This window comes from Muntiacus reevesi, chromosome 3 (assembly GCF_963930625.1).
Source record: "Muntiacus reevesi chromosome 3, mMunRee1.1, whole genome shotgun sequence".
Taxonomy (NCBI): domain Eukaryota; kingdom Metazoa; phylum Chordata; class Mammalia; order Artiodactyla; family Cervidae; genus Muntiacus; species Muntiacus reevesi.
Window position 1 is genome coordinate 110,897,903 of NC_089251.1, and position 12,857 is coordinate 110,910,759.

Here is a 12,857-nt window from a genome sequence, read left to right on the forward strand (position 1 = left end):
GGTCACCGTGTCACACACCAGCGGCACCACCCCCAGCTTTGGCAGCCCAGATATTCTGGGATGCCTGAAGGGCGGGGCAGGAGATGGAGCGGTGGCCGGCCAATGGCCGTGAGAGCGCCTCACCTGGCCTGCTTTGTGGGCCCAGGTATGCTGGTGGCTCCGCCCCCGGCCCGGCCCGGCCCAGCCCCTCCCCAGGTCGGGGCTCCGGGAGCGGAAATTCCTGCGCGGGCGAGGCGGAGCAGTTGCCGATCCGAGGGGCCGAACTTGGCCATGGAGCCAGTGGCGACCTGGACCCCCAGGAAGGTGGCGGCTTGGCTGAGAGGTGGGTGGGGCCGGGGCAGTGCTGGGCCTGAGGGGCCCTGGGCCGGGGAGAGCGAAAGCAAAAAGGACCTGCCGAGTTTGTAAGTCGGTTAGTCATTCCGCAAGTATTTACAGAGCGTCTTCCGTGAACCTGGCAGAAAGGTAGTCGAGATGACTCCGGTGGGGTCCCCCGAGGACCTAGAAGGGGTCTTCCTTCCCCCCAGTAGCCCAGGCAGTGGTTCTGTAATTAAAACAGAAGGTGTCACCCCAGCCGACCTCCTGCAGTGTATCTCATCTTCCCTCTGCCCCCGGGGCGCAGTGGCCTGTAATTAATCCCATTTTTCAGATGGTGAAAACTCTACACCAAGCCTACGAGTGATTTGCTCAGGCTTTGGACTAGGGCCTGCCGGGGGTGTCTTTTCCCTCCCCCCACTTTGAGGCTCCCAGCGAGAGCAGAAGCCCAGGCCCAGCCCCTCCCGAGACCTCCAGGGAAGATGAGCCCAGGTGGGTGGGAAAGGGCCCAGGGTTCGGCGGACTCAGAGAAGTGTGGACGGTCTGCCGTGGAGCCGGGAGATGGGAGATGAGGACCACGTTCCTCCCAGGGGGAGCCAGAGTTGGAGGGGGGCAACTGGAGTTGTCTGGGGACAGACTCAGGGTGACCATCCCTGGGAAGAGCCGGGACTCAGGGCTGGAGTCAGACTCCCAGATTGAGTTCCAGGCCCAGCCCCTCCGCTCATCAGTTCGGTGACCACAAGTCTCCGTTTCCCTATCCACAAAATGGGAAAGGCCACTCTGATCTCAAGAGGTGGGGCCAAATAAGAATTGTGATGAGGGCCTGGCTCAGCGTCACAGTCTGTTGGGAGGGAGACGACACAGCGCGTTCACGGTGCACGGGAAGCGGGATGCTTGAGGCCCACGGCCAGGAAGTATAAGCTCGTGAATTCCTAGTGAAGGGCTCCTGGTGTCACACACACATACCCCGTAAAGGACTCTGGCTTGGAATGGCAGGGGTTCCTTCAAAGAGGGAGAAAGCTAACTACTAACCTCTCTGTGTATGTTTTCCCATCTGTAAAATGGAAATAACAGTATCTCTACTTTCTAGATTTGGTGAAGATTAAATGTGTTAATGTGTATAAAGTCCTTAAGTTTTTCCTAGCACATAGTATTTATTTTTGAGTGTCTGCCTTATGCCAGGCCCCAGCCGGAATTAGAGATGAACACTTGTTTTAAAGCCCAGTCCTTGGAAGACCTCGTGATGGGAATAGGAGAGGTTGGTGCTCTGGTGCAGGGGTCTGTGGAGGCGCCAGGGCAATGAGCCCAGCAGGGGGCCCCAGCCCAGCCTGGGGAGTTGTGGAAGGCTTCCTGGAGGAAGTTAGATGACCACGGACATGAGGGAGCTGGAAGAGCAGTGCAGGCAGAAGGAAATGCGCCTTCGGGGACCGTGAAGCAAAAGAGCCTCCCGAGAGCTGCAGGGAGTTAGTGCTCTGGATCAAGATTGTTGAGCTTGACGGGCTGTGCCAAGAGATGAGACTGGAGAGGCAGTGGTGGCCGGATCGTACGGTGCCTTGCAGATCGTGGTAGAGAGTCTGGCAACACAGTGTGGGGGCTGTTATTGACTGAACAAAGGGACTTGCTCAAGCTGTTGACATGTGTCATGTCATTTAATAGACATGAGTAGAAGTGACGTGTTTTTATTTTCCCCATTTTTTTAGGTGGAAACGGGCACAGAGTAATTCAGTTACTTGCTCAGTTGCTATCACTCAGGTCTCCCTGACTCCAAAGCCTCATCAATCATGACTTGCCCAAGCATCAGAACCCCTGCAGGATTTGTTAAAAAGCACATTGCTGGACCCTGCCTCTAAGCTCACGCCACGCGGCTTGCAGGACCTTATTAATAGTTCCCAGACCAGGGATTGAACTCAGGCCACAGCACTGAAAGCTCAGAATCCTAACCATAGTCACCATGCTGTACATTCTATCCCCCAAACTGACTTATAAATAGAAGCTTATACCTTTGGACCACCTTCACCCATTTCCCCCACTCCCTAATTCCTTACCTCCAGCAATCATCAGTCTGTTCCCTGTTTCTAAGAGTTTGGGTTTTTTGGATTCTATATATGTGAGATAATACAGTATTTGTCTTTCTCTGATTTATTGCACTTAGCATAATACCCTCAGGGTCTATCCATGTTGTTGCAAATGGCAAGATTTCCTTCTTCCTGGCTGAATATTTGTGCGTGTGTGCACGTGAGCGGGTGTGTGTGTGTGTGACATTTTCTTTATCCATTCATCTGTCAATGGACACTGAGTTTGTTTCCATGTCTTGGCTATTTTTCTTTTTTATGGCCACACCACATGGCTCATGGGATCTTAGTTCCCCGAGTGTGATCGAACCCAGGCCATGGCAATGAGAGCGCTGAATCCTAACCACTGGACCACCAGGGAATTCCCAGAACTTGTATTTCTAACAAGTCCCCTGATGAGGATGCTGCTGCTGGTCTGGGGAACCATCCTTTGAGAACCACTCCCCTGTGTGATCCTACTTCTCAACTCAGTAGTAGCCTTATCTGTGAAATGGACAGGACAGAACACAGCCTTGGCCTTAGGGTTGACATTAGGAGAAGGGCTCTTCCACTGACCGGAAAGGCCTTGACACCCCCCTGGGTCCCCGGCGCTGACCCCTGCTCTCCCTCCAGGCCTGGACGATTCCCTGCAGGACTACTGTTTTGAGGACTGGGAGCTGCCTGGCAAGTACCTGCTCCAGCTTTGCCCCCGCAGCCTGGAGGCCCTAACCGTGTGTCCTCTGGGCCACCAGGAGATCATCCTGGAAGGGGTGGAACAGCTCCGGGCCTTGGTGAGTGAATGGCGGCCCAACTGGCTGCAGCTTCTGCCCACCATGGGGATGCTGATGGGGGCTGGCCCCTGCCGGAGTTAACCTGCCCCCTCTCTGTACAGAGCGCGGGGCTCCAGTCAGAGAACCTGCGGAGCCTGACAGAGGGGCTGCTGGAGGGAACCCAGGCATTCCAGAGCTTGGTCCGAGGTCACTTGGGGGGCTGTGCAGAGCCTCCTGCAGATGTCCTTGGTGCGGCCGTGCAGCTGGTACACGAGGCCCGTTCCCTCCTCTTCTGGCTCAACAGGTACCTTTGTCTCCTCCCAGGGTCTGAGTGACTGGTGAGGGGACCCTCCACATCCATGGCCTCCTCCAGGGACCCGGGAGAGAAAACAAGAGCTTGGCTCTTGTTCAGATATGGTTCAGTTCAGTTCAGTTCAGTAGCTCAGTTGTGCCTGACTCGTTGCAACCCCATGAACCACAGCACACCAGGCCTCCCTGTCCATCATCAACTCCCGGAGTTTACCCAAACTCATGTCCATTGAGTCAGTGATATCCAACCATCTCATCCTCTGTCGTCCCCTTCTCCTCCCGCCTTCAATCTTTCCCAGCATCAAGGTCTTTTCAAATGAGTCAGCTCTTTGCATCAGGTGGCCAAAGTATTGGAGTTTCAGCTTCAACATCAGTACTTCCAATGAACACCTAGGACAGGATGGACACCTAGGATGGACTAGTTGGATCTCCTTGCAGTCCAAGGGACTCTCAAGAGTCTTCTCCAACACCACAGTTCAAAAGCATCAATTTTTCGGCACTCAGCTGTCTTTACAGTCCAACTCTCACGTCCATACATAAGTACTGGAAAAACCATAGCCTTGACTAGACGGACCTTTGTTGGCAAAGTAATGTCTCTGCTTTTTAATATGCCGTCTAGGTTGGTCATAACTCTCCTCCAAGGAGTAATATTGTGGGACTAGCCAAAAAAGGTTAATTGGTCTGTGTAAGGGGCTTCACATTGGTCTGTAATGGGGCTTCCATGGCGACTCAGATGGTAAAGCGTCTGCCTTCTATTCGGGAGATCCAGGTTCAATCCCAGGATCCCCTGGAGAAGGAAATGGCAATCCATTCCAGTACTCTTGCCTGGAAAATTGCATGGACAGAGGAGCCTGGCAGGCTACAGTCCATGGGGTCGCAAAGAGTCGGACACAACTGAGCAACTTCACTCACTTAAGGGCACTGGGTTTCCTAGGTTTCCACCCGACCTCCAGCTTGTAACCACATCTCATCAGCAGCACTGCATAAGGAGCTGGCTGCCCCTTCACTGGCCGCTGCTTGTCCCAGAGGTCTCAGCTCTAATGTCACCTCCTCAGGGAAGCCTTTCCCGTTACACACTCATAGCTTCCTATGTGTCACAGGAGTAGAAGTTAAATCTTTTTTGAATTTTTATTTATTTTTTGGCTGCACTGGGTCTTCCTTGCTGTGGGCAGGCTTTCTCTAGTTGTGGGATGCGGGGGCTGCTCACTGCAGTGGCTTCTTTTGTTGCAGAGCACAGGTTTTAGGGTGCATAAGCTTCAATAGTTGTAGTTCACGGGCTCTAGAACTTGCCGATTTCCAATAGTTGTGGCACATGATTGTCCTGTGGCACGTGGGATCTTCTCAGTCCAGGGATCAAACCCATTGCCTCTGCATTGGCAGGCAGATTCCTAACCACTGGACCACCAGTGAAAGTCACTCAGTTGTGTCTGACTCTTTGAGACCCCATGGACTATATGGTCCATGGAATTCTCCAGGCCAGAATACTGGAGTGGATAACCTATCCCTTCTCCAGAGGGGTCTTCCCAACCCAGAGATTGAACCCAGGTCTCCTGCATTACAGGTAGATTCTTTACCAGCTGAGCCACATGGGAAGCCCAAGAATACTGGAGTGGGTAGCCTATCCCTTCTCCAGCGGATCTTCCTGACCCAGAAATTGAACCAGGGTCTCCTGCATTGCAGGCGGATTCTTTGCCAACCGAGCTATGAGGGAAGCCCATAAATCATTATTGGACCACCAGGGAAGTCCCTAATCATTATTAATGCAATTATGTATTTAATATGTCTCTCCAGTGCCTAGAACTGGGCCTGGCATTCATTAAACACTTGACAAATAAGTCCTGTGCTAAAGTCTTTTGATATATCAGTCATCTCTTTTCAGTTCAGTTCAGTTCAGTCGCTCAGTCGTGTCCGACTCTTTGCGACCCCATGAATCACAGCATGCCAGACCTCCCTGTTCGTCACCAACTCCCAGAGTTTACTCAAACTCATGTCCATCGAGTCAGTGATGCCATCCAGCCATCTCATCCTCTGTCATCCCCTTCTCCTCCTGCCCCCAATCCCTCCCAGCATCAGAGTCTTTTCCAATGAGTCAACTCTTTGCTTGAAGTGGCCAAAGTACTGGAGTTTCAGCTTCAACATCAGTCCTTCCAATGAACACCCAGGATTGATCTCCTTTAGGATGGACTGGTTGGATCTCCTTGCAGTCCAAGGGACTCTCAAGAATCTTCTCCAATACCACAGTTCAAAAGCATCAATTTTTCGGCGCTCAGCTTTCTTTATAGTCCAACTCTCACATCCGTACATGACCACTGGAAAAAGTCATCTCCTTCACCCCAAACCAAAACCCATCGGGGCCTTAGATGTGTAGTCGGCTCAGGGTGGTTCAGTGAGCTGACTGTTAAGCTCAGTCCCCTAACCACTGCTCCATCCTCCCCTCTGCCAGGTACCTCTTCTCCCACTTAAATGACTTCTCATCTTGCCAGGCGATTGGGGAATTATGCGGGGAGCTGGGCCAGGCCTTGCAGGAGGTAGGAGATCCAGAGGCCAGGCTTGGCCGAGGCTATAGAGACCAAGTCAGGCTAGAGCTTTTTATAACTCGTGAATCAGCACAAGATCGGGGGTGAGAGCAGGGATCGGCAAGAGCAGGCAGAGAGGAGGCCCCGCCACTGGGGAGGGGGTGAGGGGGTGTGGGGGCTCCTAACTGGAGGGGCAGCTCAGCAAGTTTGATCTCAGGAGGGTGTGGAGCGGGGGAGGGCATGTGTGGTGACCTCTGGGGGCCCAGGGTCAGGGAGAAGGGACCTTGGGCGAAGCTCTGCTGCCATGTCGTTCTGGGAAGGGACCAGGGTGCGGGACATGCTGGGAGGGACGGCGGGGAACCCCCCTGCCCTCAGGAGAAGGCAGGGCACCCTGCTCAGGGCCGGCCCCCACTCTCTCTCTGCTTCCAGGACTGTCCACCGGCTGAGAAGGAAAGCAAAGTCCTGAGAATTGTGAGTCGGGGGCTGAGCGGGCCACGGGGATGGGGTGGGACGGGACTCAGGCTGCCCTCCATCTGCCAGAGCAGCCACGTGGCCGGGATCTGCTGCAACATCCTGAGCTGCTGCCCGGAGGAGCTGCTGAAGCAGAAGGCTGTACTAAAGCAAGTGCCGCTGGACGATCCTTCGGTGAGCCCTGACCTCTCACCTCTCACCTCTGGTCCCCTCAAGCAGCCTCATGTGGGCCTGGAAATCTGATTCTAGGTTCCGACACAGTCCTATCCTGTTACAGCTGGATGGTCCTTTCTGTACAGACAAAGGTCCAAAGGACCTCCCCTGGGGTCTCACCGTCATTCAGCCCCTTCTCCAGACCAGAGGGGCTGCAGTGGGTGGGGTCTCGGGTGACACATGCCAGCCCCCGGGACACAGACCTGGCAGGTTAGGGGAGAAGGGGAGAGGACATGAACTTTTTTGCTTCAGTCCGTGACCAGCTGGGAAAACCCCAGCCCTGCCCTGCCCTGCTCCTGTCCCTGCTTAAGCCTTCAGGAGAGTTGCTGAGAATCTGAAAGCTCAGAAGTCAGTAACCTGCGCCCCTCAGCCCTTAGGGGAAGAGGAGGCAGGGCCCAGAGAGGTGCAGCAGCAAGCCCTAAGGCACAAAGCAAGTCGGGCGGTACCAACTTGAGACCAGCTCTCTCCCCCTTTCCACCCGCCTATGAGTCCTGGTGCCCAGCAGGGGTCCTGCCCGCTGGCCCTGCAGCCCCCCCGGCCCTCAGTGACCGCAGCCTTCGCCTTGCAGGGCCTGGAAATCCACACCACCAGCAGCTGCCTACACTTTGTGTCTCGAGTGGGCGCCCAGGTGAGAGCCCTCCACCCTTCTCAGCCGCCCAGCCCCACGGTACTCTTTACCTGCCAGCAAGCCCCGTGAGAGTGCACCCCTCTGAACCCCACCTCCAACACCAGGTCCCCACCGACCCCCAGCTGCAGGTCCTGCCTGGAGACGAGATTGTCCAGGTCAACGAGCAGGTGGTGGTGAGAGAAGGGACGGGCACAGTGGGAGGAAGGAGTTCCTGAGTAGAACCCTGGTTGTTGGGTGGAGGGGTTTCCTTCCTTCGGGAGACCAGGGTGGTGAGCTGCTTGCCGGGAGGTCAGCCAGCTCACATGGGTCCGAGGGGCTCTGGGAGGCTTCCTGGAGGAGGGCGAGGGGAGGCTGAGCGGGAGGCTGAGAGAGTGATCTGAGGGGAGGGCTGTTGGGTTGCCCCAGACTCCCGTCCAGGTCAGTCCAGCCCCGTGTCCCCGTCCCCTAGGTGGGCTGGCCCCACAAAAACGTGGTGAGGGAGCTGCTGCGGGAGCCGGACAGGGTCAGTTTAGTGCTGAAGAAGGTCCCGGTGCCGGAGACCCCACAACAGGTACCTGCCGCTGTCCCCGCCGCCAGTCTGCTCTCAGACTGGGTGTGGGCCCCAGCTCCATCAGCTGTTTCTGGCTGTTCCTTAGACCCCTCCTCGGTCCCTGGACTCACCATGCCCAGTGAGCCCATCACCGGCTCCAGCCTCCGTGTCTCCCAGGTAACAGCCTCGGGCCCCGGGTGGGTCTTGGAGGGTGAGCCACAGCTCACCTCATCTCTCCCCCATCGCTCCAGGACCCCATCTAAAGACATCTTTGACTTCGACCTGTCTTCAAACCCAAGTCCTGGACCCAGCTCTCCTGCCTGGACAGGTAATATCAAAGCCCCATGTGTTAGCAGGTGTCCCCAGACAAGGCATGTGGGGTGTCTGACTCTGACCCTGGGCTCTTACACCCCCAGCCTACCGCTGGGCCTGGGTCTGAGGCTCATGGAGCCTCTCTCTTCTCCTCCCGCCCTGACAGACTCAACCTCCCTTGGCCCCGAGCCCCTGCCCAGCCCCCCTGCAACCCCAGCCACACACCCGGCAGAGGTGGCAGACACTCCGGAGCCCCCAGAACACCCTGATAGGGTAAGTTCAGGGGCTCAGCGTGGAGGGGTGTGTGGCTCTGGATGCAGACTCTTCTAACTGCCTGTGGTCCTTTCAGAGTCCTGTCCCTGGCTGCAGGAAATCAAAAGGTATGAAATGCACCTGACTGGGTAGGTTGGGGGGTTTTCCTCTGATCTGAGGCACTCTTAGAAGTCTTTACAAGGCTGGGCAAGACCACCCTCCCAGCACACACATCACACACTTCTCTTCCAGACACAGTTCTGTTTCTGGGTTCAGACAGACCTGTGCTCCCAGCCTAGACCTCTCACCAGCTCTGTGATTTCTGGGCAAACAGCTCGTCCTCTGATCTTCACCTTCCTCATTTCTTAAAATGAGAAGAGTCACCCCCCGCCCAGAACTGACACTTGTTACAATCCAAGCACAGAGCATGGGTTCAGAAACATCAGCTGGGGGTGCTCGTGGGGGGCCAGGGAGCAGCTCTAGGGGTCTGGGATGCCCCGCCAGCCCCTCACTGACCCTTGTGCCCTGCTGCTGCAGGCGTGGCAACGCGCCGGCGGGTGTCGTGTCGGGAGCTGGGCCTGCCCGACTGTGATGGCTGGCTCTTGCTCCGCAAGGTGCCCGGGGGCTTCATGGGCCCGCGCTGGCGCCGCTGCTGGTTCGTGCTCAAGGGACACACACTCTACTGGTACCGCCAGCCCCAGGTGAGACCCCATACACAGAGGAACATGGCTCCTATTCCTCCTCCACCATCCAGGCCCATTGGTGGTCACAGGTGGGCCTCAGCATTCCCATCTGTAAAATGGGGACACTCTTCAGAGAGAACTGGGGTGTGTGCAAAAGCAATTTGGAAAAGTTTATCACAGGCCATGTAGAATCACTGATTCTGCCCGCCTTTCCTTCCCCTTCTGTTAATCTGTTCATCCCAGTGATAGGTGCTCAAGCAATTGTCTGCTCATTCCACTAACATTCAAGGTGCCTGCTGTATACCCAACTCTGGGCTGGGCTCTGGGACATGGGGAAGAACTAGACCTTTTCTGTTTCTCAGTGGGGACAGGGATAAATACACAGGAACAATACGGGAACATATAATGTGATGAAGGAAGAGCCCAGGGGTGGGTGGGATCCCTGCAAAGGTGACCAGTCCACCTGAAGAGTGGCGAAGGCTTCCTGAGAAACTAGTGCCTGAATGTTAGTTAGACAGAAAGATGAAAGAAAAGCAGGCAAGGAGAAGAGCATATTGCGAAGCAGCTTAGTCTGTGTCTGTGATGGAGCAGATGTATGAGCAGGCTCCTCTTTCCTGTCTCTTGCTCTGGATAGCTTGCCTCCCATTTCCAGGCACAGAGACACCCCTTGGTCACAACCCTACCCCAGCTTCCTGCCCTGAGCCCTGGGCATTGAGAGATGAGCAGTTAGACAGCCCAGGAGATGCCCTCCCCCACCCCACCCCTGCCCTTAGGAGCTTGCCTGGGCCTCAAGGGTGTTGGAACTCCAAGCTGACCCTCACAGTGTGATCCCCCAGGATGAGAAGGCCGAGGGCCTCATCAATGTCTCCAACTACAGTCTGGAAAGTGGACAAGATCAGAAGAAAAAATAGTTAAGTCCTGGGCTGTGACAGGCTGGGGGTGGGGAGAGAAAGTGAGAGGCAGGTGACAGGAGGGGCGGGGTGGGGGCACAGGTGGCTGGGATTCCCAGGCCAGCCTCCCTGGGCTCAGGATGGGCACCCCCAGGTGAGTGAGGCCCTCTGCTCCCCGGCAGTGTGTTCCAGCTCACCCACAACGTGTACAAACCCTTCATCTTTGCTGCTGATACCCTGACGGATCTGAGTATGTGAGTGCCACCCTCTCACCCCTCACAGCTTGCATGTGAGTGCTCGGGGCCTGGGCTCAGGAGCCTGGATTCAGATCCCAGCTCTCTGAGAGGGCTGGTCAAGACACTCCCTTCTTAGCCTCAGTTTCACCTTCTATAAAATGGACTAATTAGAATTCCTATCTCTCAGATTGGCTCTGAGGATTAAGTTAGAAGATGATATAAGTGAAAGCCCCACCCAGCACTCTTGAGAGTCCCTTGGACTGCAAAGAGATCCAACCAGTCCATCCTAAAGGAAATCAGTCCTGAATATTCATTGGAAGGACTGATGTTGAAGCTGAAACTCTAATGCTTTGGCCACCTGATGTGAAGAACTGACTCATTTGAAAAGACCTGGATGCTGGGAAAGATTGAAGGTGGGAGGAGAAGGGGACAACAGAGGATGAGACAGTTGGATGGCATTAACAACTCAATGGACATGAGTTTGAGTAAACTCCAGGAGTTGGTAATGGACAGGGAGGCCTGGCACGCTGCAGTCCATGTGGTTGCAAAGAGTCGGACACGACTGAGTGACTGAACTGACGACTGACAGACACCCAGCATACAGCTGCTAAGTCACTTCAGTCATGTCCGATTCTGAGCGACCCCATGGACTGCAGCCTACCAGGCTCCTCCATCCATGGGGTTTTCCAGGCAAGCGTACTGGAGTGGTTTGCCATTGCCTTCTCCAACCCAGCATACTGACTCAGTGGAAACTCTCTGAAACCCATTTGCCCCTCCACAGGTGGGTGCGTCATCTCATTACCTGCATTTCCAAGTACCAGTCTCCAGGCCGGGCCTCCCTGCCCCGGGAGGAAGGTGGGTGTCTCACAGGACTGGATCCCACTGAATCTCACCTGAGCCTCTGCTTTCCTGGGGTGGGGGCTGGGAATCCAGTTCCCCAGGCCCACCCCATGGCTTACCCAACCCTGTGAAGCTTCAGTGGGTCCCCCCAACGGCTCCTGTCCACCCCAGACTGCTACAGCGAGACGGAAGCCGAAGATCCTGACGACGAGGCTGGATCCTGCTCTGCCTCAGTGAGTCGGGGGCTGGTGGAGGGGGTGGCGGGGTGAAGAGCAGGACGTGGAGCTCAGACTGATAACCCTCCTCTCCTTCCACCCTACCCGCAGCCCAGCGCGGCCCAAGCTAGGAGTTCGCTCCATGGAGATCCATTACCTGCAGCCACCCCGCAGGGCAGCCCGCGGACCTCCTTCAGTCCGGCGGCGACAGGTGCGGAGCAGAGTTGGGGGTGGAGGCGTGGGGGTGGGGGTGGGGGAGTTGGCGGGGGGGGGCAGGGGTCCGGCACACCCTCACTCTGCTTCCCCCTCCCACAGACAGCAGCGAAGGGGCCCTCGAAAGAATGGTCCGGGGGCTGAGGCTGGGTGGCGTGACCCTGCTGGGCCAGCAGCAGCCCCTCACTCAGGAGCAATGGCGAAGCTCTTTCATGCGGCGCAACCGAGACCCGCAGCTCAATGAGCGAGTGCACCGTGTGCGCGCACTGCAGAGCACGCTCAAGGTCAGCAGGAGGCTGGGCTAGATGTCTAGCTGGGCTTGATGTCCAGATGTCTAGCCCTCTTGGGCTCGGCCGCGAACCCGGCCGAGTTCTGGGTTCCTGGGGCCAGGCTCTCGACTTTGAGGATGGGGGCTGGAGCTGGCTGGGATCTGGGCGCTGGGCCCCGGAGCTAGCTCTGGACTCGGGCTCTGCGCCTTCCCCAGGTGATCCTGGCCCCTTAACCCCGACACTTCTTCCAGGCAAAACTGCAGGAGCTGCAGGCTCTGGAGGAAGTGCTGGGCGACCCCCAGCTCACCGGAGAGAAATTCCGGCGGTGGAAGGAGCAGAACCAGGAGCTCTACTCGGAGGGCCTGGGGGCCTGGGGAGGGGAACAGGCCGAGGGCGGCTCCCAAGTCCTGAACTCTGACCCCAAGGAACCGTCTTCCCACCCGCCACCCTCTGACCCCGAGGAGCACTCCCCTCTCTGCCCCCTGACTCCAGAGGGTGACCCCCGACCTCCTGACCTCTAACCTTGGCCAGGACCCTAGGTTTCCGACCTCCAGCCTTGAGGACCACCTCTGACACATCTAGGACAGAGCATTCCTGCATGCTGTTCCGAGTTGGAGGTAGTGCTTGTCCGTGGTTCTGCCCCAAGCTGACTGCCTCTGCTCTACCTTTCGCCATTTCTGCCCCTCTGCCCGCCCTGGAATGGGGTAAAGTGAAGTGAGCTGTGTGCCAAGGAAGGAGCGAGAGGCAGGGGTGCAAGAACTCTTTCTTACCTATGCTCTACATGTGCCCCCTCCGCCCCTCAGCACATCTCCATTCCCCAAGCCAGTCTGTACAGAAGTTCTTCACTTGAACCAGTAGATACTTTTCAACTAAATAAAGTCAGTTTCTTCAACATGAATCTGCATGTGCCTTTGACTTCTGTATTAGAATCTGGAATCTGCTTCTGGGAGGGAACGGGGATGAAACGCTGTCAGATGGGGGTGAATGCTCTTGGTAAGTAGCCCACTGCACAGCCCACCTGCTGGGTCTCTACCTGAAGCCCCATGCCTACCAGGATGGTGGGGGCTTCTCCTTAACGTCCATCTCTCCCCAGCCCTTCAGAGACCTGATGGTGTTGTCCTGCCCCATCTCCAGGGGGGAGCAGGTGA

The 12,857-nt window shown here is 56.3% G+C and overlaps 1 protein-coding gene across 6 annotated transcripts; it reads left to right on the forward strand.

Annotated features, from left to right (window-relative positions):
• The first annotated feature begins 209 nt into the window (after window positions 1–209).
• CNKSR1 (connector enhancer of kinase suppressor of Ras 1) lies at window positions 210–12,595 on the forward strand. Of its 6 annotated transcripts, none has more exons than XM_065930112.1 (21): window positions 210–322; window positions 2,997–3,154; window positions 3,256–3,437; window positions 5,886–5,970; window positions 6,388–6,429; window positions 6,499–6,603; window positions 7,211–7,270; window positions 7,375–7,443; window positions 7,719–7,820; window positions 7,906–7,976; window positions 8,051–8,127; window positions 8,278–8,384; window positions 8,461–8,491; window positions 8,901–9,064; window positions 9,820–9,956; window positions 10,119–10,190; window positions 10,954–11,027; window positions 11,184–11,245; window positions 11,339–11,438; window positions 11,543–11,724; window positions 11,961–12,595. In XM_065930112.1, exons 1-21 carry the CDS (start codon window positions 271–273, stop codon window positions 12,228–12,230), a joined length of 2,202 nt encoding a protein of 733 aa, XP_065786184.1. In that variant the 5' UTR covers window positions 210–270; the 3' UTR covers window positions 12,231–12,595. The 6 variants fall into 6 exon arrangements, with proteins under 6 accessions (XP_065786184.1, XP_065786185.1, XP_065786186.1 ...); XM_065930113.1 differs by having other exon boundaries at window positions 9,883–9,956; XM_065930114.1 differs by lacking the exon at window positions 7,375–7,443.
• Window positions 12,596–12,857: the final 262 nt, after the last annotated feature.